Raw genomic sequence first — 26927 nt, 5'->3', positions numbered from 1 at the left:
CCATTCAAACGATCCAATGACTTATACACTGGAACGCAGATTATACTGTGTAAAGGACTTCCCATGTCATTACCATTGTAAGTTAAAGGCTGAATGAATCTTATAATCAAGTAGATTCACAAAGCCCATCGCAGGTGCCTTACGGAAGCTTAATGGGTTAAATTAGTTGTCTACAGTGTCTTTAGCTCTACTGATTCTCACAAGTGCTACAGATCCACACACACACAAACACACACTTTCACTATTTATGTCCTTCTCTGTGGGCAATTAACTTCCCTTTTAAACCACCTATGATGAGTTGCTGTGTCATTGTACCTTTCTAATTGACCTTGCAGGTTTTCATGATGTTATATTATGCTAACGAGCGCCACAGCAGACAGAAGAACCCAGAGGAAGTGAGTTCAGGGCAGTTTCCTATTATAGCAGCAAGCACTTTCGGATCATGTTATTAACGAACTATATGACACATGACACATCGGCTAATGGTGTCTGGCAACTAAATGTGTTCCCCCCTCGGAACCCATACCCCATTTCAGCTCCCTGTAGTATTTTTGTGCTTTATTAAATACCATAAATAGCACTCAGCACATAGAGGGGACAAGCTGTGACAGAGAGTAATGGAGCCAGCCGCACTCTGAAATGCGTTTTCAACATTTTGATGGAAAAACAGTTGCGCTTTTTTACGTGCATCACATTCCTTACCGAGTAATCCTTCTCTTTTCTTTCTTCCCTCTTATTGTTAATATCTATAGTGGGGGTGTAACGTTGTAAGCAGAGAGGAACAAGCAGCAACAAAGGCTGCAGAGATCTATAATAAGTCAGTGCAGGTTATGTAGGGGCAACAGACACTTGTAAGTGATAGTTTCAAAACAATCAGGGTTACTGCGAGGCCCATTTTGCCACCATAAAACCCACCTGACCTCCCCCCACCACCTCCAACTCAATGAAAATTCAGTGAAACATGAAAGTAGTGGTAGAGAGTCCGACCCACAACTTTTAAGATCTTTCCAATGTGGAAAGAAGAGACACCGCCACACATGAAGGCAGGATCCAGGAGAAGGGAAAGGGGATAGGGTGGTATTGGTGGTGGTGGTGGTGGAAAGGAGGCTGGGTCAGAGTATTTCACTTTTGATCAAATACAACATACATCAACGCAGCCTCCATTTAACAGTCCCAGACACAATGGCTTTCCCACCAAATGTAAGTAATATCAGTTTCAGCTGTATTGTGGCCTCAGCTCTGAGGAAAGACACACACAATGTGGCAATTCCTGAGCAAAGAGTGGTCCCCTCTTAAAGCAACAGTCCATTTCAAGTGTACAATGTGTCTGAATCTAATACAAAAAGATATTTTTCAAGGTATGTTGCAAATTGACAGTGTTTGCAATCTTCTCTCTGCTGCTGCTCAGATGGAAGAAGACTTGGAAGACACCTGCTTGATGTTTCTCTACTCAGGCTGTTGTAACATCATGGAGCGTCAGATGAAAATCTAAATTACCTCCACACAAAACAAGGACTGTGGATTTTGTCCATTATCAATAACATTGAATTTAGTTTAGGGAGGGATGTGTTTCTGGTGGGCAGTTACAAATAACTCTTTCAAAATATATATAGCACAATTATCACTGTATCAGTATCAGAGTTTCAAAATAAGTCCTCACCCTTCAAAACAAACAACCCACATGAGTGGTCACTGATCTTTTGACAATTTAATATCAAAACATTTTACAGTTGAGGCTAAGTTGCAAGAAAGTAAAAGTTCTTCTCAACTAACAGGGGTTTTAGTTTAACATATATGTGGAATTAAACATCTTAATGTCACTCGTAAAACAAGCTGTTGGCATGACTAATAAATTAATTCAACCAAAATCTGTGTTTTAAAGGGTTTTATGAGAAAAACCATAAACTCATGTCTATCAGCAGTTAGCATCTTATACTAAGAGCTAAAGCAATACAAGCATTATTCCATGATGAATGGCCGTCTCTCAAGACAAACTACAATGATAAAGAGCACAAGTAAAACCAAACTCTTTACCAGTTCATGATGCCACTGACACTAATCCATTCTCCTCCTAGCACCATGTGATTTCAAAAATAATCCAAACTGCGTCCCCTGGATGCTACCACTCAGGCACACTGCTCACGCGTGACTTGTACCTTGGAGAGGAGTCAGGCTTGATGAGGCTGTTGGCTCTCTCATAAGGCAAACGGCTCTTCCTGTCGCGAGACACGGCGGTGGGCAGGCGCGAGGAGCGCCGGACCAGGGGGTCAACTTGTTCACCCCGGGACATGGTGAGTTAAAGAGGGAGGGTTTGTGGCGCCCTGCTAGGCCCGGGCCCCCCTGCCTTCTAGAGCTCTGTAAACCTCCCGTGGCTCCGGCCTGTCGCGATCTGTCCAATGGGGAGTTCCCCTTGGAAACACACAGTCGCACTCATCCCAATCCCTTACCCAGAGACCCCAGTAAGACCAGCAGGTGCTATCTATAGAAAGCTCCCCATACCACAACTGTAGATGTGCAGTAGTCCGAATGTGTTGAAGTGTGACAGCGTGTGAGAATGTGCTTCTCTGTCTGTGTAAATCTGTGAGAATGTTACTTGACTATTTAAAAAAGATTTTTTCTTCTGGCTTCCCTTATATTTTAAAAAGTTACTCAGACATGTTTAATGTTCAGGGTTAACTGGAGCTTACAGGAATTCATCTTGGTGGAAAATTAGAATTCATATCAATATATTAAATTACATCTCAGTGTTTTGAATTGTGGTTAATACAGAAGAGGAGCCTGGTTTGTTTGAGCCATGAAGCCTCAGACAAAAGCATCTTACAAATCTTTAAATATAATATTAAGTGGCATTGTACAAGACAGCAGACTTCAATGTTTGACTCTAGACACAACAAGTGAGACACATCCACTGATTTATGATGCAGTTTATGAGCAACATTGTTTGACATTCATGTGCCTTGCATTAATTTGTCTGTATCTAATACAGCTCTGAAATGCATCAGTTCCAAGACGCCAGAATGCTTTAAGACACGCTGAACTTAAATTCCACATTGAAAGAAATTATATATATGAATTTATATATTATTTACAATGAGCAAAATATCAACAGGAAAATTATCTATTGTTTTGACTGTATTAAACTATAAATGCCACGTGCATCTTTTTATAACAGATTCACCAGAGAATACAATACGAAGTTCAATGGGATTAAATGTCTGACTGCACAGGATGAGTTTTTAATGAAAACCAAACAGCGAGGTAGTTCCATTCAGGAGGTCAAGTAGTTCTGAACGTTTCTATATAAAACACACAATGAGCTTCACATAAAAAGTGGATATTAGTTTCCTGTGTTTTGATAGCAACATCAAGTAGAGCATGAAATGCAACACACAGTGGTAAATCATCTGTGTCTGACTCACATACTCATCTGTGCTCGTTGTGCCTCCATTATACACACACATGCACACACACATGCAAACATTCATGTTTGCTCATCGGCAGGTTGATGGCTTATAAAGAACATTAACATTATTACAGTGGCTTCTCTTTCGGGGGTCCCCCAGGACAGTGAGATATTACTGGCTGTTGAAAGAGCCTGTGTGCCTCTTCTTCATGCAATAAGTGTGATCATATTAGAGACATTTTCTCATAATTTCCGCCAGTTTAAAATGATCAAATCAGGTTCTCACATTTTTCCAAACATTTTGGGAGAGAACAGACCAGACGTCTGCAAAAAAGTCACATATTAATGGCTTATTTAATCACTGACAGACATGGATGGATTCTCTGACCTTAACTGTGGCCTCCGAGGTGATTAACTTATCAGCCCAGGGCAGTGACACATTACTGGAGCAGTGGACAGAGAGGGCACAGGGTCTTTTTGGAAAATTAACTGAGCCACTTCACAGAGATGTCCCCTCGTGAATTTGTTCCTTAAATGTGCCCCAGATGCATCCTTGTATGTTTTTATAGGTAAATAGTGTAGCTACTGGAAAGGCGTGTGTGTGTGTGTGTGTGTGTGTGTGTGTGTGTGAGCGTGTCTGTATCTAATGGCATTTTTGCTGGGCTAGACTGATGCAGCGGTGTGCTTGGCAAAATGCTGTTTTGTGTGGGTGTGTATGTGTGTGAGCGTGTTGCCCACCTGTTGTGGTGGGGGTGGGAGGGGAGGAGGGTGGGAATGGGAGGCAGCTGTGCCCCTAATGACCCTCCCACACGTACACACACATGCGTGTGACACACTGACTGCGCGGCCAACATTTCCTAGCCCGTCCAAACAGAGAAAGGCTAAAGCTCGCGACGATATCATCTTACTTAGGTACTGTCCACGCAAGCGCTGAGACTATCTGCTCTTATTGCGGTGATTTGCATGTGCGCGCACACACACACACACACACACACACATGCAGCACGGCCAAACAGAGCTGTAACTTGACCTAGTGAGGGGGAATGCTGCTAATGTGCGGTATGTCAGGCCTTCCTTTAGATGCTGCTCTCAGGCCTATCTTTATAAAGATAAATAAACATGAGCTTTATACTCAGTAGATTGGCACTCAATAAAGCACGCAAGGCTCCAGCAAGGCCAAACAGGCTCCTTATAAAGCTGCATTTAAGTTAACTCAATCTTTACTTGGATCTGCACCAACCTGCGTACACCCAGTAATATCAGTACAGTAAATATGCCTGATTTATTTCAGCAAGATTCATTGATTTTTATTCATTGATATTCCCTGGGAAATTGATGAACTCGCACATTATTAAAGTAAGAGATTCCAAAAATTCTGGCTCTGTGCCAAATTCAAATGGTTATTTCTTGGCCCATGTCCCGTCCTTCCACCATGGTGTGTGGAAGTCTATCCACCAGCATCTCTAAAGCGCAGTTACAAATGTCTAATTTGTTTAATCTGTTAAATTTGTGTATTTTTTTACAAATTAAATTTTTACGATGCTGGTAGTTAGATCGTGTGACCTCCAGACAGAGGCTGTAGCTTAATATCTGATGGACAATCACGTTAAGTGTGGTTTTAATTCTTTAATTTATCCCTCAACCAAAGTGGGAATAAGCATAACGCAAGGGCTGCATTAAAAATACTTTTAAAAAAGCTGACGCAGCCATATCCCTTTTGAGCTTTTAATGAGGAACCTCTGTCCGTGAAGGCTGTTATTTATTTCAACTGAAAAACGTCCATATCCATCAATATCCTGTTTACAAAAGCTCTGACTGGACCCAATTAAGGCCCCAAAAGCAATAAACCAGTCGACCACTAGCATGCATCCGGAAAAATAATTGGTAAACTAATTCAAACCAGTGACATCAGCTTTCCACCCTGACCTCTAGAGTACCTCTGCCTAAAATCTGACCCAAGCCCCAAGGCCCCAAGCCATCATATATATAAAGTTTCTACAGGGTACCATACCTGGACTGCATCTCTTGTGTCTTGTGGGTGCTGGCGGATTGTGCGGTGCTGCTGGACTGCTGGCTGAGCTCCACCAGGGACTGGTAGTACTGCTGCTGTTGCTGCTGCTGCTGCTTGTAGCGTGACAGGATGAAGAAGAGGCCCAGGATGCTCTTTAGGTTGCCATTCCTGATCTCTGGAGGGACAAACCATGGACAAAAGAAAAACATTTTAACACTGTCCTATAAATCCACACAACACCCCCGGTAATTTTCCTGGAAAACAATAATGCTTTTTTTCATTTGTTGAGATCTAAAGCAGTTTCCTCTCTGTTAAAAGACCATGTATTGTGTATCCTACTGTTAGAAATCATCTGGGGATAAAGCTCAAGTGCAGCTGTTGTGCAAGAAGCGTAACAGTTTTATAAGAGCAATTATACACTGGCTTAGTGTAGAAATGGATACACATTATATAATATTCAGAGTTTTGGCATTTACTGTGAAGTCATTTAATTATATTCTGCATGAAGAAACACTTAATCTGACGAGAACAAACAGTTGTTGTGTGTTCAGACTAAAGCATCTGCTCTACATGAGCTAACCCGCAGCTGGCTGATGGAGGAGATCAGCTCGGGTTCTTGGTTATGAGGGCAGGACTGAGGCAAAACAGCCAAATATATAAAACTGGAACATCATTTTACACTCCTGCTTTTGCAACGATATGAGGAACTGATTGTGTATTTGCAGGCGTTGTGGTTGCACATCGACAGAATTGAAAAAATATTGTGCATTTGTATTTAAAGGGATGAGACACAAAAAGAATAAACAAAAGCAGCTGAGTTGCATTTCTCTATTTGAAGTGCAGCTGAAATGAAACAAACTAGAAAACAACAGCACAGATAGAGGACAATAATAGGATGAAATGCAATAAACCAAATAATTTGATAGTGAAAATGAACCAGATTGAATTACATTCATGTTTATATTCATGGTCGGGGTATCACATCTCCAAGAAGCTCCGGCGCTGCAGATGAAGTTAACTTTTAAATGTGCTGTGCTGGCAGCAGCAAGAAAGTTCCTTAATCGCTGGTAACTTTGTTTTGAGTGTTCGACTTATCCTCAACAGTTCTCGGGTTCATCTAAGACAAAACTCAAACAAATGCGTCTCTCAGAGACTCCTGCACACACAGCCGAGATGGGATTCAGTAGTCACACCACAGAGTAGGAAAAATTGATCACAGAGGCTAAAGCACCCATTTGTGAAATGGACTTTTCATATCAAACCCCTCAGTGAGAGCTGGCACGCTGAGGCACAGGAAGGATGGCAGCGGCTGACGCGGGGCTTTTTGCTCCATTTTTCAATCTGGTGAGGCTCAAGCATTCTCCTACAGTCATCTATGGCCGGGCTGTTTGGGGAGTGGGGATGTTAGAGAAGATTAATCTCTTGAGGGTTGTTTTCCATTTTCTAACACCCAGAGGTGGTAATTTATACCGGACCTCAGAGAGGGTCTTAACAGCAGAGTTTTCTGTGCTGCAGAGAGACAACGCTGCAGAATCAGCCAACCAAAGGGCTGCTCTGGACTGAAACTGTTCAAATTATTAAAGATTACACTCATGAGGACAAGACAATACAAATCTTTCATTGGTCCCCGAAGGGAAGCTGCCTTCCAGGTCAGGGTCAGCTAGAGAACAGCCCATTTATGTGTTATATGCCTTTGAAAGCCTTTGCAAAGTGTAGACCTGCACCAAGGTTATACTGACCAGGGATTTCAGGAACTACCTTGTACTGTTTATTTGTATAGAAACATTAGAAAGGGTTAAATGATCAGTTAATTCAAAATAGATTCCCTGTTTCATAGAAACGTCAAATATTTGTCAGTTATTTTTTTTACAGAAGCGTATTTGTTTTTGCTCCCGGCTGGTCTTAATATTTCTGAATTGAATTATCTCTGAAGCTTTTCACCGTCTTTAGATTTTTTGTTCAGTGTGGAGCTAAAAAAGTAAATCCATCCAGTGACAGGATAACTGCATGAAGAGGCAGGTGCATAGGGGTTCCTTAAAAAGTGTATGTCATGTCCAAAGTGTCAGAAAGAATCTCGGGCTCTCTCACTTGCGCCAGGCACAAACCCCATCAACGACTCTTCCTTCCAGAATGATGTTAGAGAAACACTTTTTTTTGGAAGTGTCTGGGAGTTTTGGAAAAAATTTAAATCTCGGAAAATCGCCCATTAGACATTTTCAAACTCAGCCTTTTCATCCACTGAGAGCCGGAAGACTGTTGCCGCTCTGGAGCGGTGTAGAAGTGATTTGAAAAGTGTTTCTTCTTGGCTCGCGCTCAATGAAAATGTGCCTCTGCTTTTGGAGGACTTTTAAGTGGTCGACATGGCTTCGTTCAATCATTCCTTCTTATTTGGACAGGTTACTTATTAGATGAGTCACAGGGCAATTTGGAGGAGGTGAGGAAAAGGTCCTGGCACAGCCGAGCAATGCAATGTTAAAGACAAATACCGTGTGGACAAGTAAGGACTATATATTCTGGTTTTACCTATTTAATTAACTGTTCTTGGGTTTAATCCAGAGACAATACATGTCCAGTCAGGTTTTCTCTTTTTCTCAGCTCCTTCATGTAAGTTGTATTTCTTTAATTCATTTGTTCGCCTCCCAAATAGGATCTATTGTTTCACTGTTAGGTTTTTAGTTTTCCAGCCCATTTATTGCAGCCACGAAGTAGAGACATTACAATAAACCTTAACTTTAAGCCTCACACCTGCCCCGGGCATGACCTTCTGCTCAGAGAACAAGTGGGTAGCCTCCTGCTGACACAGCACACATGAGTGTTTAAGTGGACGAATGAAATCAGACCTGTTTAAAAAAGAATAATCACCAACTGAGATCTTGGGGCATGCCCTTTATTGTGGTGAGCAGGGCGTACTGTGGGTTGTCCTCTACAACCAAGAGGAGCTTGCTCAGCTAAGATCTCAGTTTCAGAGAGCCTGCACTGGAAAGAAGCTTTAATGACCCGCTGTAGGAGACCCCTCGCTGAAGCCCATTAGCAACAGCAGGAAATGTGTGTTTAAGGGCTTTACACCTGCTTTGAAACGACAGACTGAACTTCCTGTGGATAATTATCACATTTCACGCCATAAAATCTTTGCTGTTTTTGATATATTTCTGTATAAACGGGTCATATGTGAATTTCAGTTGAGGATGTGGAGCATTTTTTTCTTCACAACCAGACCAGGGTGGTGTAGCTATAAACATGTTAACAATGACAAGGCTGATATGCCAATGTTTGAGTAGATATATGGTGCTAGATAGAAAAATAAGGGATTAGCAGAACTATTAAAAATGGGGGCATGAATGTTTGTGCCAAATGTTTATGGTATGGTAATCCAGCCAATAGTAGTCAAGACGTTTCACTTGAAACAACAATTGCCAACCTCACACTGCGGCTAAAGGCAAGGCGGGGCAGGGGTCAGTCATCACAATTAATTATCTGGGGACCATGAGTGTCTGAAGAAATAATTTCATCTCAATACCCAGACGTATGGTGTATATTAAGGTGAAAATCATGAAGGATCTTCCATAATTTTTTTCCCATCATATTCTGACGCCCCTCCAGCATTTTGGAAAAAAAACAGGATTTGGCCTCGGTTTTTATTATAGTCTATAACGTCCCTTCGCGGAAACGTCTGCGGGGGAACCAACACTCCTACACCAGAGTTTTTCCGGTACTTCAGTTTACAGCCTCCCACCAGAGAGATGCAAGGAGACTTCTATGGAGCTTCTTTTTTTTTTTTTTTTTACAATAAATAAGGTCTAGGTTCCTGTACTCACATTATGACCCTTCCACATTTTTATTTCCATGCCTAAACATAATAAAAGCAGCATATGCCAGCAAACAAAATCTGGCGACCTCTGAGCTGATTCGAGACATGAGAGGGAAGACACAGCCATCTCACTTTACTCACAATCGCACACTGACTGTTAAGTCTTTGAGAACGAGGCCGGTAAAGGCCCGAGTGAGGCTGAGGAAAGATGGGCTGAGCGAAGGGAGTGATGAAATGCAGCAGCAACACCGATGGACAGAGTAACCCAATAGCCCATATATTTACAGACCCACTTTGAAATTCCAGGCCTTGTGAGTCACTTTGCTGTTTTTAGTGCTGCATTGGGGGCGACGGGATTTAGAGCTGTCGGTCAGTGTGTCAGGCGCTCAGATTTTTTTCTGCTGCTGCTGAGGTCAAGGGCACGTTCACCTCCATAACGTTTAAATGGGAGCAGAACCAACATGAGGTCTGGGTCAGCATAGGTCCTAAACAACAGCTGCAGACACTTATTGGTAGAGAAAATGAGATGTGCTAACTTGAGACAGCAAAGACAACCCCGACAGAAAGAACTGTTTTGGGGTTTTCTTCACCTACTGTACATGCTCCTGTTTGAAACACCTCTCTGCAGATGATGCAGTCATTTACATTTCAATCAAGAAGGATGAATTTGTGGTATGAGGACAGCAACAGGTGATTTATGTCAATTCATCTGCATTAACTCTTCTATATGGAGGGTTATAAACTATTAGCATTGTACAGTTTCAAAAGATTTACAAAAGAAAAACATTCGTAAGCAATAACTTCTTTTTAACATTTAACTGGTGCCTGGCAAAAATTTGGTATTGAAATTCTGGTGATTTTAAGATGTGTTTGAATACAACACATTTGCTGGGATGCACCAGTAAGATTTTTACAGCTGCTCTATCCATGTAGTGAGAAAACTAACTGTAGTTGGAATAATTTACAAACCTTCAGGGAATTTTGAGTCAAGATTAGTTGGGAAACTAAATAATTTAGCAAATAGTTTAGAATTTAGCAGTAATTTGAACCCTGTCCTGTGTCACAGCTGTCATATGAACCATGTACCCTGATGGACAGAAGGCGAATCCCTCTCTGCAGATTCTATCCTCCCACAATCCACTTTGATGCTCTAATGATTGCCTAGTGAAATCTGGGGCTGAGGAAACTGAGCACCCCTGCAATGATACCGACGTGGTGAATTCCATTGGTGTGAAATTAAATAGTACGTCTTAAGAATAGGTTTTTTGATACTGTGAAGTAATGGAAAACTATCCCCCAAAAAATGTCTGGAGCCAAATAAATGTTCCTGTTTGAGGAATTATGGGTACAAGAGGGAGCTTCTGCTGCTTGACTGATATAATTAGGAGTTCATTCAGGCCCTTGAATTGTATATTGTTCATTCCCTCTTACCTTCTGCTGAGAGCCCTTGTACATTCACTCCTCTGGCATCCAGGAAACTGAGGCAGGCGTCCACATTTTCAATCTGTTGAGAAGATGGTCAGACAGTCAGCACAATGGACACGCACGCAAGAATGTGGCGATAGTTAACATTCAATGAGCCTAAATGTCTCGGGGCAGAGGACGCAGCGGATGAGGATGATCAGTGTTATTACCCATAAAGCACGTCATTGTGTGGCTATTATCCGACCCCTTCTTGGCCCTGAGACCCGGCAGCGTGACATACTGACCGCAGTGTATCGCCACCTACACAACCCGGGGCATGTCACACACCCATGTAATCAAGGAGGGCACACACCCACATAAGCACACAGAATGCCAGCAGACACACAGATTTAATCCAATGTCCTTATACAGGCGCTGACATTCAGACACACAAAATAAGAGAATATGTTATAAATGCATATTTAAACACAACGTGTGTTGGTCACTCAAGGCCTTTCACAACAGAGTCAACTGTCACCTCTGAAGACCAGTATCAGTTTCACAAAGGCTCATAGTTAAAGTTTTTTTTAATATCGCATTCCTTGACACACGCTCATGGGTGGCTTCATTAGCATGGTGGTGAGCCGCCAACGCCCCTCAAGAGGCCTTTTTTATGACGGGGTTAAAGGTCAGCGTGCTGGGCTTTGCCGCTGTGTGCCAAGGCCACACAAAGAGCAGGCTGGGCAACTCGGCCAGACGTCCAACAAAGATTCATGAGCTGTAACTCCCTCAGAGCTCTCTCTCTCTCTCGCTCTCCTAATGCTTGTTCACTGAGTGTGTCTGTATCTCTTTATTAGAGAGAGGGAGACTTTGTAGAACCGGGATAATGAGACAGTTCTGCACTCAGCTCATTTGGATACTTGCTGGTTCTTCTCTTGCTCCCATTGAGCTGAACTCTATTGTCCTCAATGGTTTAATAATGTGAATTTCAGTGGCATTTTCTACAATAGAGAGAATTTGCCTGTGCCTTAATGATGCAGACAGCCAGAGAGGGTGGGTAATTTCATGAAGTTTGCTTTCTAATGAGTGCAAATATTTTCTGGTTGGGACAATCTGCAGCATAAGTAAATCTTTGATTGAGATCACAAACTATTTTACTTCTTTGCACTACAACTGAATACAAATCAGTCTGTGGGCTCAAGTCTTTAACTGTCGGAACTTTGCTCTATTTGATCTGAGAAGAACTCGATTCAGCTGAAAATTGCCGGAAGATGTTTCACCCCAATATTTCACTTTTACGACAAGTTGTCTGTCTAATAATTTCATGATCTTGCAAGAAAGTGTTCAGCTCAAGTCAGCACTAACGATATATGTGAGCCAATACAGGTCGCTATGCACTTTTCACTATGTCTGAGAAGCTGAACTGATGTAGGTTACAAGCTAAATCAAAGGTGTTAAAGTTACAACCGTTCCTATGATCGCTTCGGTAAAGTTTAGTGTGTTGTTTGATGCGACTTTTAATACTTTATTGAAGTTTTTGTATTATTGTTCTACCGTTGTCCTGTATAATAAAGGGGCAATTAAACATAAACAAGTAGTTTGCCCTTTATATTGTCTGAAAGCAGGTTTCAGAGCTCCTCCATCTGCTGACAGGACTCACCTCCTCCCATTCCCCACCACAACACACACACGATTCCCCCCCCCCCAACAGGCACCAAACCCCCTCACATGTGGCCCTCCATATATTCCCTTCCCACATGCTGACATGTGTGCTGGCTCTCTTGGTTATCCCACACATACGCTCTCAGATGTTGGTGTGTTGAGAGACATGTGCGGAGCAGCATTTGTGAATATATTAATTAGACCAAGCAGCAGGATCATGTGAGCTGTGGGGGTTCTAAAAACGTAATCTTCCATTATAAACAGCGTTTAGACATATATGATTTGTAGTCAATGATATTTGCATTGAAAGTCACTTTTTAAATCAAGGAATAAGTCAGTTAGACCCATTCAGATGCAAACATTTACATTAAACAGTTTAGAGCACTTTGCATCTGTTCCACAGGCAGCGAGCATGTCCATGTGTGTGTTTGAAGGCTGGTTTAATGGCTGATAAAGACAAGAAGGAGTGAACTCATAAACGCAAAGTAAATCTCCTGAGTCGGACACAGATATCCGTTTTTAAAGGAGGACAGGAATCAGTGATGCTTTCTTTCTTTGAGCCTTCAACTGACAATCCAACCATAAATTCGGAGGCCTTTAGACGAAACCGCTGTTTGCTTTCAGTCGGCATTAACTCCAAAATGACGTAAACAAGCGGAACAATGATTGAAGGCGTTGATGACGGACGGGGCATTAGTGTTCCGCAGGGTTCTGGCGGTGCTTAACTGCTAGTTTGGTGGGTGGTTTGGCTTTGTGGCAGCGTGCAACAGCTTCTCAAGAAACCGACATCGTTTATTTTTCCGATGCAGGCTGGCATCGGACGGATCCACATAAGCCATTAAAAGCAATTTGGAAACGGGAATTTTGATGAGGAGCACTTCACCCAATCATGAAGCACTTAGAGCAGGGAAGAGGGAACGCAGACTGAGGAGTGACAGGAGGGCACGTGTGCAACATGCACTGCGGGAAGGAAACTTGCCACTGAGCTTGGAAGAATAATGAGGGGGCGCTGTTAGCTTTTCAGTGATTATCAGTTTCAATTAAACTATGTTTCATTTACAGAGCCACTCCACAAAGCCCAAATATCCCATTCCAGCTGACACAGGCAACCGAGTGGTGAATAGCTTCTGCTGTGGCTGAGTGGGACGAGGCCTGGTTGAGGGTGAGACCACTTACCGCTGCAATATATAAGTGTTGAAAGATTTAATTGACTAAATATAGGCAGAGAACACAAAGCTGAGATATTCCTGTTATATACAATATACGTGACTGTGTTCACGTAACAAAAGGCGGTGGTATTGAACTTGGGTTTTTCAGCAACAAGGAAGTGCTCAAACACAGTACTTCCTTGTTTTGTATTTAAACTTCCTGTCTGCGTTGGGAATGTGTCACCTTGTGTAGTTTGACTTCTGCTGCTTGTGGCCAGCTTGCTGTCATATTGAGAAGTTTTTTTATATAAAATGTGGTAGCTCTTCAATGACTGCTAAAGCTCTACGAATTATGAATGAAACTATATATATATTACATAGTTACATTAATGTTTAATTCATGTTGATGAAACAGACACTTGACCAGCAAAATCAGGTTAAACCTGTTGTGGCAACCTGTGCTTTTACAAGTTGGTGCTACTTCACTATCATCGATTTGCATCAGTTAGCACTTAAACTGCACTTAAATGCCCAGCAATCCAAAATCTCCATTGGATGACCTCACTTGAATAGGATTTTCCTAATTTTTGCATTACCAATGGGGCAATAATGGAAACCAGTGGCTGCCTGAAACAAGTTCAAGTTCTATCCATTGTCAAATATCTGTGAAGATGATAATTTAGCTAAAACACATAAAATCACTGCTATGGATTTGCGTAGATAATTTGTTTAGATTCTATTGAAGTCAACAAGAGAGATGTCTTTTAGATTTTTGTTTGCATTTTCTATTTTGCAACTTTCTAAGTTTTTCTCTTCCATAAAAAACAGATTTTTAGACTGAATCTGAAAGGAAAAACTCTTTGTGACAAAATGACTCAGTCGCTTTTGGAAAAATCTATCCAGCTCACATGTAGCACGTCTACATTACATGAGTATATTCATTTACTCTTTCCACACCAGTAAGACATGGTGAGACCCAAAATGAGACACTTGCTAGATCTGCAGCATAATTTCCTCACGTGGCCCTCTGCCTGAGAAAAGTGTCCTGGGCTGCTAAAAGGTATCGAGTGACTGGTGCACGATGGCTGGAATTGGAAAGGTTTATCCCTTAGATGCAACTGTCACATACAAACGAGCCAACACCTCAATTACCACTTCCTGCGGGACAGAAAACAACCACCTCCAGGGCAGGAATGGAAAACCAGGCGTCACATGAGCACAGCGTTATAATTGAGGGGTTTTACTGCAAAATGCTACATATTCAGTGGAAAATACATGGCACCTTAAATCCCTAAGTCGGTTTCTCAAAATACCAAAGCTTCACGAACAGAGCTACAACACAGTGTGACTAAGTCTTGGGATGACTCAGTTGGCTCCAATTTACCTTACATTTGTCTTTCCTATCTGTTTTAGTTGGAACCCTGTAATTACTCTCTGAAATCTGTCAGTGTTTATTATTTATTTTAACACCCAAATGAAAACAGAACTTAAATCTTGTCGTGGTGGTTGGAACCTTAATCACGAGGGGGGTAAGAGACAGACATTAGAGCCTGTTTGTGTTTCTTAAGGAAAAGTAGAGACCTGAGTGGCTTTGCAGCGTCTCTTCAGACTTCTATTTCAAATTCAACTTATGAGTCAGGTGAACACAAATAAATCAATCTATATTGTGTATATCACTGTATTGCCTTTTCAATCTTATCTCCCTGCAGATTAAAATCAAGCTGAAGCTAACAAAATTTGCATTGCCTCTGACATCTCTGTATCAATGTTTTTTTTTCTTGCATATGGCAAAACGTCAAGAAGATGAATACACACATTTTGCACTTATTAATTCATCTTGCCAGTGGAAACCTAATGAGGCCAGGCTCATCAATCATGGTGGTGCGACACGACTGTGATGGTTTTGAAAAAAAAGGCCTGAATATACAATATTTATCATTGCTGCTGAGTTGAGCTGCTTTCAAATTGCAGAGCTGGTTTGCAGCCTCAAGGTTTCGGGAACAGAAAGTAAGAATTGTTTGTATGTGGATTTTTTTTCTCCATTAATGGGCAAGAATCTGCAGGACATGGCAGATTGGAGCTCTTGAGTACACTGACACATTTTGAAAAACCTCTTCTCTCCCTGTCTATCATTGCTCCCTGAGCGTCTCTCTTCAGACTGGGGGTCTGACACGTCTCTTCCCTAACAGTCCATCGATTCCTGTTTCACCCTGCCCTACCAGGCAGCTGCTGACAGACAATGCATACAAGCAGATCAAATGAACAGAGTTTAAGAGCAGCTGATGGGCAGAGGGGAGGCTGGGTTAAAAGATCCTTCCTCATAATCCATCATCGCAAAACTTAAAGTAAAGACATTTTTTTCTCATCTGGATATGGCAGCTGTTTTAATGTGATATTAATCACGGTGGCAGGCCCCATACTCACGTACTTTCCTGACTGAAATCGATCACATGGTCTGTCTCATCTAAAATATACGAATAAAAGTTTTTTTTTCGAGAGACACCACAGGTTTGACCCTGCCTGGGTACAAAGTGTGCATTCATCACAACGTAAATGTTATGAAACCAGAGCGTCACAAAACCTTTCCTTACTGAGGACAGCCAAACTAAAATGAATCAATTCAAGTAGCCGAGACAAAACAAGCTGCTCTCCGTCATTTCCTTGAAGGCTTTTACTGCCTGTGACATTCCTATTTCTTTAGGGACTCTAAACACACACATGATGAATAATAAACAGGATCTGCATGGCAACACAGGCCTATATCCTCGGATGTCTCAATTATATATGGTGGTTGATTTTCAGATGTTTACAGCATCAAATAACTTGGAGGGCGTCCATGCGGCTTCGCGCATCTGCTGCCCAGACACGGTGTGTGTGCATGTGTGTGTCGGCTGTGTGAGTGAGTGGCAGAGCGAGAAGGAGACCAACGAGTCACTTTAATTAATCTGTTAAATCCCTTTTCATTACTAAAGTCATTTTGTCTTATCACTTCTGTTAATGATACTAAACACCAGCATCAACTGATGCCAAGTTAGAGCAGATTTTGTTTCATCTGTCCCCTTTTTCTGTCGTGGACATTCTATTCCTGAGGTATATTCGAAAAATGAGTGATCAAACATCCGATAAATGAAAACAACACAACAGAAACCTTTAACTATCCTGCCCGACCTGTGGTCCTTGCGGCTGTGGTTCAAGAGGTAGAGAAGGTCATCCATAAAGTAGAGGGTACCAGAACCTCCAGTCTGAAGTGTCCCTAGGAAATATACTGAATCCCAAATTGACCCTGACAATTGTGTAACAGAAGCATATCTGGGTATAGAAGTGCTTTCTGAATATGTTTTTGAAAGGGTGAATGTAGCCTGTACTGTAAAAGGCGTATTAATATAAAAAGCATATGGTCCATCAATCAGGCTTTTCATTTCCATAAAAATGAAGGAAGGTTCCCTGACATTGACTCCGTTGTGTGGCTCAAGCTTATAAAATAGTGGATCCTGCATTTACCATAATGCAATGCAATATTGTCACCCAACCAAGTGACGTGACTTGACTCAACAAAAAATCCCCATGAGCCCAAGGGGACATGTCAAATCGATAAAATGCTTGACTGGTTGCGGCTCTCTGAATTGCTGCCCACAAACTGATTCTGCAAATTCAAATCGGTCTGGTGCTGTGACCATGGACCAGTTTCTACTGGGCAGAAGGGAAGTTACAGGATGAAAGGTACTGAGATGTATAATCAGGAATCTAAGCACAGTTAAGTTCATCTCAGTTGATGGTTCTGTGAGTAATAGATCACAAGGGGATGAGAGGAGATGTTGTTGTCTTATTATTAATATTCTTCACAGCGGAGAACATTTGATTGAGTAGCAGGGGAGGAAAAATGAGGGGAGGATGTTTTCAGGGGCGCGAGTACAATGTTAAGTGTTTCTTGATGGCGAGCTGGAGTGACGGGTCTGCCTTCTGTCTCACACAAACACTGCAACAGACCTGTTACAGACCGTCACCGACACGATGAGGAGCATTAGCAGCACATTCTGCTGTCAAACCTGTCTGAGGCTGCTTCTCTCAGGGTCAGTGAGGTTAGGCCGCTGACTCTAAGGCATCTGTTTGCTTAACCTGCACACCAGCTAGGAGGCAAGGTGAGAAATATCTTCACAGCACGGCTGCTCACTGCTGATTCTCCTTATTTGAGTCCTGCTGCCCCAGATAGAAACAAAGGAATGCCATCTCATGAACTATTATTTAAGTGCAGACAGCAAAGTACAAGGAGCTATGGCTCAATGTGCGGCTTATTTTTGTATTTGCAGGCTTCTGAACTTAATTTGGGCAACCGTAGAAGCTGGAATATAGTTCCTCATACTGTCCATTGCTGCAGCTCCTCTTTTCAGCCTCTGTCTGAAACACCTGTCTCTTTAAGGTCCCCTCCAAATAAAAACCCAGTCTGCTCTGATTGGCCAGATATTTTCAGGTTTAAATGAGAATAGCAAAAGTTTAGTTGACTTGCATAAAATGCAGCTTAATAAAATGTAATGCTGCGCTGTTTGTGAATAACACACGTTGAAATACTGGTTCAGGAGAAGACACTTTTTTAACTGCAAGTGAGCGTCTATCTCATGAGAAGGGGCTTGGCTATAGGAAATATTAGTTATACGGGCTTATGCCCACACTAAATATAATAAAGGTGATGGGATGAATATACTAAAGTCATATTCACTGCTTCGGTCGTAATGTGCTTTACTGAACCTGCTATGAGCCATTTAAATGAAGCAGGAAGTTATATGGAGGTAAACGGTGTGGAAAATAACATATCTTATGTTAAGGCATTGAACAGAGAGCTCATGCACAGTAACTATATAGAGCATCGTTATAATTTGCCGCAGTAGTCTTTAGGCCACTGCAGTTACTGACAACTTTCTATTTTTACGTTAACTTTATATCCGTATTATGCAGCTTGGACATGAAATAGAAAAAGAAAAATCGAATTGATGTTACATCTAAAAATTCATCATAAAGAACGTGGTGAATAAGACGTGGTTGTTTTTCTTCGAAGGTCATTGAGTTCAAATAGCTGTTTTTATGGATCTTTGTATATCATGTTATATACATGGTATTTTATGTTGTATATAGTATATCTTATTTATGTTGTGAGTTTGTGCGTCTCTTTTAAATAAAATAGCCTCTCTCTCTCTCTCTCTCTCTCTCTCTCTCTCTCTCTCTTTCCCTCTCTCTCTCTCTCTCGCTCTCTCTCTCCTGGGTGTCCAATAAAACAGAGCTGCAGATTTTACACCAGCTTTTCCCAGATGTTAAATGTCACATGGCGTTTCCTCTGCTGCAGTGGTCAGTCTCCGGTGATAAATCCGACTCACCGGCTCAATTTCACCCCCCCCCCCCCCCCCCCCCCCGCTATGTGTTTTGCCTCCGAACTGTAACTTCAGTAATGTGCAAATGTACTTCTCTTTAATTTGACCTTTAAGTCTCATGTGGCCCTTCAGGACAAACAAGAGTTTGCTAATGTAGCATCTAAATAAAGAATTTCAATTCAAATGACTAAATCATAACATAAAGCCTATTTAAAACACACTAACACCTGCTAAGATCTGGGTTGCAATGGGAATGGATGCAATTATAATTCACTCCCCGGTCAAAGTAGCTGATCAGTTCAGCTCCGATCAGTAGTGAGGGAAACATGACACCTGGGTGAACACACTAAATTCTTCTTCTAATTCTTTATTATTGTAGTCTACTGTCTATCATGGTATGAAGCAAATTAAACTTCCAGGGTCTTGGCGCAAGTATAGCCATTCAAGTTTAGTACTGGTTGTTTTTACATCTTGGGAGCAACGTGCAACAGATTTTTTTTGGTGTTGTGCAAAATGCAACACAGGCAGGTTAGCAAGGTGAGAGAGTCACTGATGCACCTTAAATTGAGAAGCAAGCTCCTCTACTGGCAATCAGAAAGAAGTCAATCGCCTTTTTTGGCAGGTTAATCAAACCTTCCTATACTTTCTAGTTTTGGTATGGGTCATTTACGGCATATAATCTTATTTATCGCTGTATCAAGGGAAAGAGCATCCTCCGCTCTCTGGGAAAGGTGTCATAAAATATTTAAACTGACAAACTCTCTTCTACAGAGCAGCAGGGGAGTTTGAAAGCTCTCCTGGTCGATCTTTTATCTCCTTTCAGTTTGCTTTACTATAAGGTTGCGGTGATAAACAGGAGCTTCCTGTGTGTACTTATACTGACAGACGTCTGAAGACTGAAGTTCTGAGAGTCGCTCGGCGCAGTATTCACGGCATTTTTTTGGGAGTACGTGTTAAAAATAAATTCGAGCCTCGAATCGTGAACTTTGACTTTTTGAACAAACATAACACAGTTGTCGAGCAGACTACAAGGCCCGTTTTGTTCATGCGGCGAGGAGTGAGAGGGCGGTCAGTGATAATTCTCAGCCGTGACGCTTGCGATGTCAGGCTACGGGTGGTTGGGGGGGTTCCAGCTGGGTCGAGTTATCAGAGGGCAGGGATATGGGAGGCTACAGTAACAGTAGAAACAAAGGTGTCCTTGCAGAGAATAAGCTGACGTTGAGTCCTTGGCTGGACAGTGAGGAACTAAATGTGAGGACAAGCGACAGAGGATGAAGAATCTTTATTTTAAAACCAGACAAATGTACCAGGAGCAGGATTTGGTTTTCTGTGTTTATAAGAAACAAGGACAGACATTTTCTATTTTCAGCAGTTAAAACCAGATGGACACCCAGGAAAGAGTGATCCACTTTAACTTTATTGCTCCTTAATTGCAACATTCACGGTGGGTAAAGGGACGTGGACAAAAGTGGCGAGAAGCTGCAGCTGGTGTGCCGGAATCAAAGATTCAGGACTCGATCAAAAGTCATTCGCTGTGCCAGTTTAACAAGCCAGAGCTTTGCTCCCTCAACAGAACATCTGCCCAAGTCGTTCCCTTCTAATGAGAGATTAAAAGCTTCCTATTAGGCTACAAGTGAGCCTTTAATAAGTCCCTGGGTGCCCGCCTCAAGCCGCCGGCACATGAGAGGATCGACCTGTGCTCCACAACACACACCTCGTCCACAAACAGAAAAACAACCGGCTGCAAAAAAAAGGAAAAAGAACATTCACAAGAGTCCGAGAATGAAGCGGGTAATGTTCACACGGCGTGAGGGTGAGTTTTACTACAACAGCTGCCGAGGCACTTGAGCAGACATACATTGGAAGCTGGATTACAGACCAAGTCCATGGAGCTGGGCCGAGACCTCCCAAATTGGGGTTTCACGGATCCACCACGCACTGTTTTCAAAACTTTACGCACTGAAATATTGTCCTATTTCCTTTTTCTCTGACAATGTACTATTTGGAACAAGACAAATGTGTGTTTGCCAAAAGAAAACAAAATAAGACTATAGATCACAGCTTTTTCATAATGTGGTAGAAAGAGAAAGATTGATAAACACCAGTTGTTAGATCATTGAGTTAAAGCTGCCCTTCATGATTTGTTACCCTATTTATAGCCTGCTTTGACCTGATATGGTGTTACAGTAAAGTTTAAGGCAAATTATTAAAGACAAAGGCCCTCAATGAAATATCTGTCTTTAGCTACTGTGTTCACTATCCAGTTATGAGCTTTGTTGTTGGCAACAGGCAGATGGTCAAAAGTGCATCTGACAGAGGTTTTTCTTTGTGTGCCAAAATAGTTGAATTGCAAGCAAGAAGGTTCACGGTTCAAATCCCAGTTTGGCTAAGGTCTTCCTGTATGGAGTGTGCATGTACTCCCCATGCCTGTGTGGGTTTTCTCTGGGTGCTCTGGCTTCCTATCACAGTCCAACAGACACGCAGATTGGGATAAGTTAATTGGAGACTCTAAATTGATTGTGAGAAACTGTCAGTTGGCTCTGTAATGGATCCTAAATATGATTTAGATTACAAAGCTTTTTATTGTGTTATGCTGCTGCCTAAGCATTTCTCCCTCTTTCATGAATCCAGACTGTGAACGAGAAGAGATTTACTGGTTTCTAGAATTTCCCCCTGAATAGCTGTAGTTGCTGCAGTCTGAACTGGCCATCTGCCTCTGCCCTCTTTAGACCGCTCTCCGCCAATCAGCGGGCCCGCTCAATGACATCAGGGATGTTCCGGAAGCCCCGAGCTCCTATCATCCATTTGTCGGTGAGTTTCTAGACCAACTGACTCTCATAATAGGTGAATCGCCTGACAGCCAGAGCTGGTGTAATCAAATCAACGCCGTGCATGAGGAATGGTGTCACACAGATGCCAGTTGGTCGGGCCGGGCAGGGACCAGGGCCAGCGTCTCAAATTAAGAACATGATCAATTAGAAGCAGAGATTAACAGCGAGCCATGGTGATGATGAAGCTTCAGGCAGGTGAAGATGACACCGCTGAGTGGCTCGTGTGGTTTGTGCTCGTGTCTGGCTTCGTGTGCAGGCTACAAACAGATGGCGCCCAGATGAGACTAGGGGTCTTTTATGGTCTCCAGGAAACCCTAGACTCAATTTGGCCTCAAAGGCAGCGCACCGACTCCAGACCTGCTGCTAACGTCAAACCACCCAACAGTCTAACTCTACTTTTCAGTTTTGTATTCCTGAGGTATAATAGGTCTGCCTGTTGTTTAATGGTTTTATTCATCACTTTGTTTCTTAGTAGTTTGGGATCTTTCGATACGATTTTCATCAGGAAGTCACATAATTACACAGTTTAAGTTCTTGAGCTTCAATGTAAATTGCATTGAGATAATGTATATTATGATTTGGAGCTATACAAATAACATTGAATTGAATTGAATAATTTACTTCAAGTGTGAAGGTCTGAACATTTAGCATTGTATAATTATTTTTGCAGATTTCTCTGCCAACGATTCTTGCTGCAAGCATGCGCTGGCCCAGGCCTGTCCAAACCCTAATCCTAGCCAAGCTGGTTAGCATGCTACCTTTAGAGGATTATTCATTATTGTTGAATGTACACAGATGCTAAAGTAGGATGACACTCACTAGTTCAAACAAGTTTTGTGGTAATTTGTTCAGTAGCTTTGGCAAAAATCTTGCCAAATAAAAAACAAAATAACATAACAAAGAAGAAGGAACCTCCCTAGAGCAGGTAATAACTGGATTTTCAGCTCAATTCACAAAAAGGGACATTTCCCCCTTTCCTCAACATATCATTTCCATGTTTTATTCCTTTAGCAGTGCATTACTGCCAGAGAAATCACTCTGTCTAATCAAACCGGATTTGGCATGAGCCAAGGTTGCGAATGGCCGATCCAAGTACACACACTTGAAAGTCCAATACCACAAATGAAAAGCAACAGGTTGACTTTAAAGTAATGAGTTGTGTGATGCAGTCTCTCCCTCTTCCGACCTGTGCAGCCTTCTGCTGACATGTCTCTGCATCTCTGAGTTTGTGGGGGATTCTGACAACTGTTTGTTTCTTCCTTTGATGAGGCTGCAGGAAGCCAAACATGCACACATGCACACACACAGACAGTGAAAACACACAGTCATCCGTATAGCAGAGAAGCTCTCGGTGGTTTGCTAATGATAATGAGGATTAGAGTTGCATGGCGTTAATATTTTCTGCTGAATGGGCCTCTTCTGCTCTCCCCCGCCCAGTTTGAGCACAATTTCTTCCGAGGAGATAAAAAAACACCAATCCTTAACTCGTTTCAAAAACCTGGCCGGCGTGCATCTCATTCCTTTGGATGTCTGGGGGAGAAACTGCACCGTCAGAGGGCGGGAGGGATTTCAGAGAGGTGAGTAAGACGTTTGAAGGATTCACACAAACCGTGTTTCGGGTTCTTAATCCACAGAAGGCATTTATATTTTTACAATCTGAGCGCCTTGATCCAAAACACTACACTGAGAGAAGGTGGTGAGATAAATTAGTTTTAAATATACAAGTAGTTTACAACGGGTGAAAGATGTAACAGAAGAGGATATTGAAAACTAAACTGAGAAAACACTTTTCGGCAGGTAAGTCACAACCTGTTTTCCTCTGATGGATGTAAACATCTCTCTCTCCGAAGCTGCCTCACATCACTCTGTAGCCACTGAATACGTCCATGTTGTACAATTTCCATCTCTACTCTTATCTATTGCAAAGCTGAAAACTAGTGAAAGGAAACATATTAAGCAGTGGAAAGAAGCTGAACCGAACTCAGATCTACACCGAGTTGAAAAGCCCCTCGCACACGCTCCTGTCACTTCTCATTCTCGTCACCTAAGCCGCTTGAGGATGATTTCTCCCAGGGACCAGATCCACGTGGTCCTGGAAACAGTTCTGTGTTCGAGCTCCCCACCCCCAATTTCATAAACAAACTCCCACTAATCATTTTCTACGTTTTCTAGGCAAACAAATCCAAGCATTCCAAATGAGGACATTTTAAACAAGTCTGACCACACTGAGTGCCAGACCTCAAATGTGAGAATCAAATTTCCATTTGCAATGTCAATGTTTCACTTGTTTATAAGAAGAATGATACTTATTTTTCAATTATTACAAGAAGCTGTGGTGTGTCAGTCTGAGAGCAGGACTTATTGATTTCACTTTCAGATTAATTTATTTTATGCACTGTGTAACCCTGTGTAACTGCCTATGGGACTCTGAAAGAGTCTAATGCAAAACCATTATGAAGGTGGGACAGTTTCGGATTTCAACACTACACATGGTTTTTAGGTCAGGGAATTGTGACAGACTCCTTGCTCAAGTGCACAGAAGCTACCTACGGGTGCAAATAAAGTAGCCTAACCTTACCTAACCTAACCAGAAGCGGATATGAGCTGAAGCTGGAGCGCAGGATATTGGTTCCAGCAGCAAAATATCTGAGTGCAAGCGAGCTGTTTGAGCACAAGCACAGAAAATCTAGGCCGGGACTATCTGAGTGTGAGTGCAGGGTTCGGAGTTAATGCTTTACAAACGTGAAATCGATAAGTCCTGCTGTCAAACTGAAAGACCATGCTCTTGAATAAAGTGAGGAAAAGAAAATCTACATCCTAATAAAGGCTATCCTCAATTCAAACTGTGAGAAAGTGCTTTTTAAAAGCATTAAGTCCAAAAACTAAAATCAGGGATAAACAAGCTATAAGTGAACATGTACTTCATGGAAGTGCAATCATTTATTTTTTAGCCTAAGTCTAAGAGAAGTTATCGGACATGAAGCTGTGATGTTTCCATATTCAATTTCTCATTAGAAACAAACTGACCCAAATATGACCTTGGCATTTATAGTTTTATAGTTTTTATTATAGTGCAGCAGTAAGGAGGTCAAAGGTCAGAGTCTTTTACATACTGTCCTTGATGAGAGCAAATTGGAGCAGGTAGAGGAAGGAGATCTGGGGAATGGTTATTAATTCATAACTCCAATGGTCTTTGTCATGCTATCCCATGAGCTCTTAGGGCAATCAGATAGTTAAATTCTTACAACTCCTGGGACTATGCAACTGGAGCTTCATGAATTGGAATAACATTGACGGAAGTGAAAGGAATTGCTTTTATTGGCTGTTGGCGACAGACGTCTATGACAAACCTGAGCAGACATCATATGACTCCTTCTGTTGGATTAGCTCCACAGGAAGTGGTTGGCCTTCCCCTGGTTTGTGGATCTATTGCATTGTGAACGCGGTTTAGAGAAAATGACTGTGTTATGTATGTAGATGAGCTGGGAGGTTTGCAGATGCTGGGGCTGTGCTGGCCTCTGCTCCTGTGCTTACAGCAGCTGCTCAGTTGGCCTCAGTCCACTCAAATGAAAAGCAGTGGCCTAACAGTTAGGAAAAAACTGACTTGTGACTCCGGGATCATCATCTATGGTCCCGAGCGGAGGGGAATCAGTGCAGAGGAAGTTAATCAGACTGCCCCTCCGCTGACAGCTGCTGCTACCGCTTAACGTCGGTGCTACGTGGCCAGTGGCGGGTTTCCAATATTCACAGCTCAGGTTGTCAATATGATTCAAACATGAAAAAATTGCTCGGGACAGGGGAAAGGTTGTTAGAAAATGAAAAAAAGTCAGTTCATGTGTCATCATCACCTTGATCTCTTATGGTAGTTTGGTCGGTTTGGTCCCATTAACTGACTTTTCACACAATCAGCTGTGAGCATGACGTCACATTGACAGAAAGGTGATTCCAGGACTGAGCACTTTTGACAACTCTCAAAAGTCATGCTGAATTAACAGAGGTGACAGACAGTAAGTCCTGCTGCAGCTTTGTGGAGCCTTATGGGCTCAATAATCTTCTCCGGTGTCAGAAATGGTCCGTGAAGAAATAAATGTTCATTTATCGAGACATTAGATTCCACCGCTTTTGATGAATCATTATACGCAGCAACTACATTTCATTTAACTGAGTTTTAACTGCCTCTGGATTTCTGATTGATTTAGGAAATTCCACTTGTGTTGCCATATGCTGTGTGGCTACTTCCTTTTGATACCTTGCTACTAAATAACTCATATTACCCTATATGTTATTGATAAGATTTCACGCGTAGATTCAATTGATTCACTGGTAGTTAAACTTTCGGAAAAAACTCTCATACCACAAATTGACTGTACAAACTGAGACCAATGGGAAATTGACTGTTTACACCCCAGCCCATGCACCTTTTCTTTTTTCTACACTATGTAGATATTAGATAACACCAATATCAACAATACATTAAATATATTATAACAGTAATGTACTTGATGCTGCTGACTACTGGTGTCTCAAATATCTTGATGCAATCTCAGCTCACAGCATACATGTAATCAGATTAATAAACCAGGCAAACTCTTTACCTGTCACATCAGGAGCTGATTCCAAACAGTGGGCCTTCTAACTGTTTGTGATGTGTGTGTATGTGTCAGATGTTTCCTTCCCTTCGTGCCTCCACTCCATAAGCGACTGTGCTTCCTCAAACTTAATTTTCTCAAGCTGGCCGGACCCTCTGTGGTCAGAGCAGGTGGTGGATCAATGGGCTCAGTAAGTGACTGAGACAAAGAGCTAACTACGCACACACACACACACACACAGGCAAACACACACACACACACAGGTCGCTGGCATCTCGAGCCACATGTTTGCAGTGCTGCGGCAGCTCGCCCCTGGTGACTGGTGCGTTAGCCTGGACTCAGCTGTTTCTCACCAGGAGCAGAATCACTGTACGTGACAAGAAAAATAAACGTGCAGGAGTGTATCTTTCCGTTCACTGCCTGTGGGCAGGTTGAACCCGCACAATGACATGACAGGACCTTTACATTTTCTCCCTTCCTGGTTCTTTAATGTTGTTCTTCTAGCAGATTGCACAGCGACTGCTCCCACTACAGCTGGACTCACCGGGCAGGAAATAATAAAACAGCTGAGAACTCCACTGAACGGGTGAAACCAGTTGTAAAATGCATTCTGGTACATTTTGAAAAGAGACCCTAATTTTCCTCGCTCCCCCACACATACATCCCATGACACTTAATCACATCCACTGACTTCCCTTGTCTGGCAGTCAC

The 26927-nt window shown here is 42.2% G+C and overlaps 1 protein-coding gene across 3 annotated transcripts in view; it reads right to left on the bottom strand.

The window, feature by feature from the left end:
• nav3 (neuron navigator 3) overlaps nt 1-26927 on the bottom strand; it is a 181751-nt gene that overhangs the window by 96385 nt on the left and 58439 nt on the right. For all 3 annotated transcript variants that reach the window (XM_062382744.1, XM_062382745.1, XM_062382746.1), the window contains exons 4-5: nt 10654-10726; nt 5415-5589 (exon numbers count right to left, since the gene is read on the bottom strand). In XM_062382744.1, coding sequence (XP_062238728.1) covers nt 5415-5589; nt 10654-10726 — 248 coding nt within the window. The remainder of the gene's footprint in view (nt 1-5414; nt 5590-10653; nt 10727-26927) is intronic.

Source organism: Platichthys flesus, chromosome 23, assembly GCF_949316205.1.
Source record: "Platichthys flesus chromosome 23, fPlaFle2.1, whole genome shotgun sequence".
NCBI classification, from domain to species: domain Eukaryota; kingdom Metazoa; phylum Chordata; class Actinopteri; order Pleuronectiformes; family Pleuronectidae; genus Platichthys; species Platichthys flesus.
The sequence above is the reverse complement of the archived record's forward strand: the minus strand, read 5'-3'. Positions and strand labels throughout refer to the sequence as shown.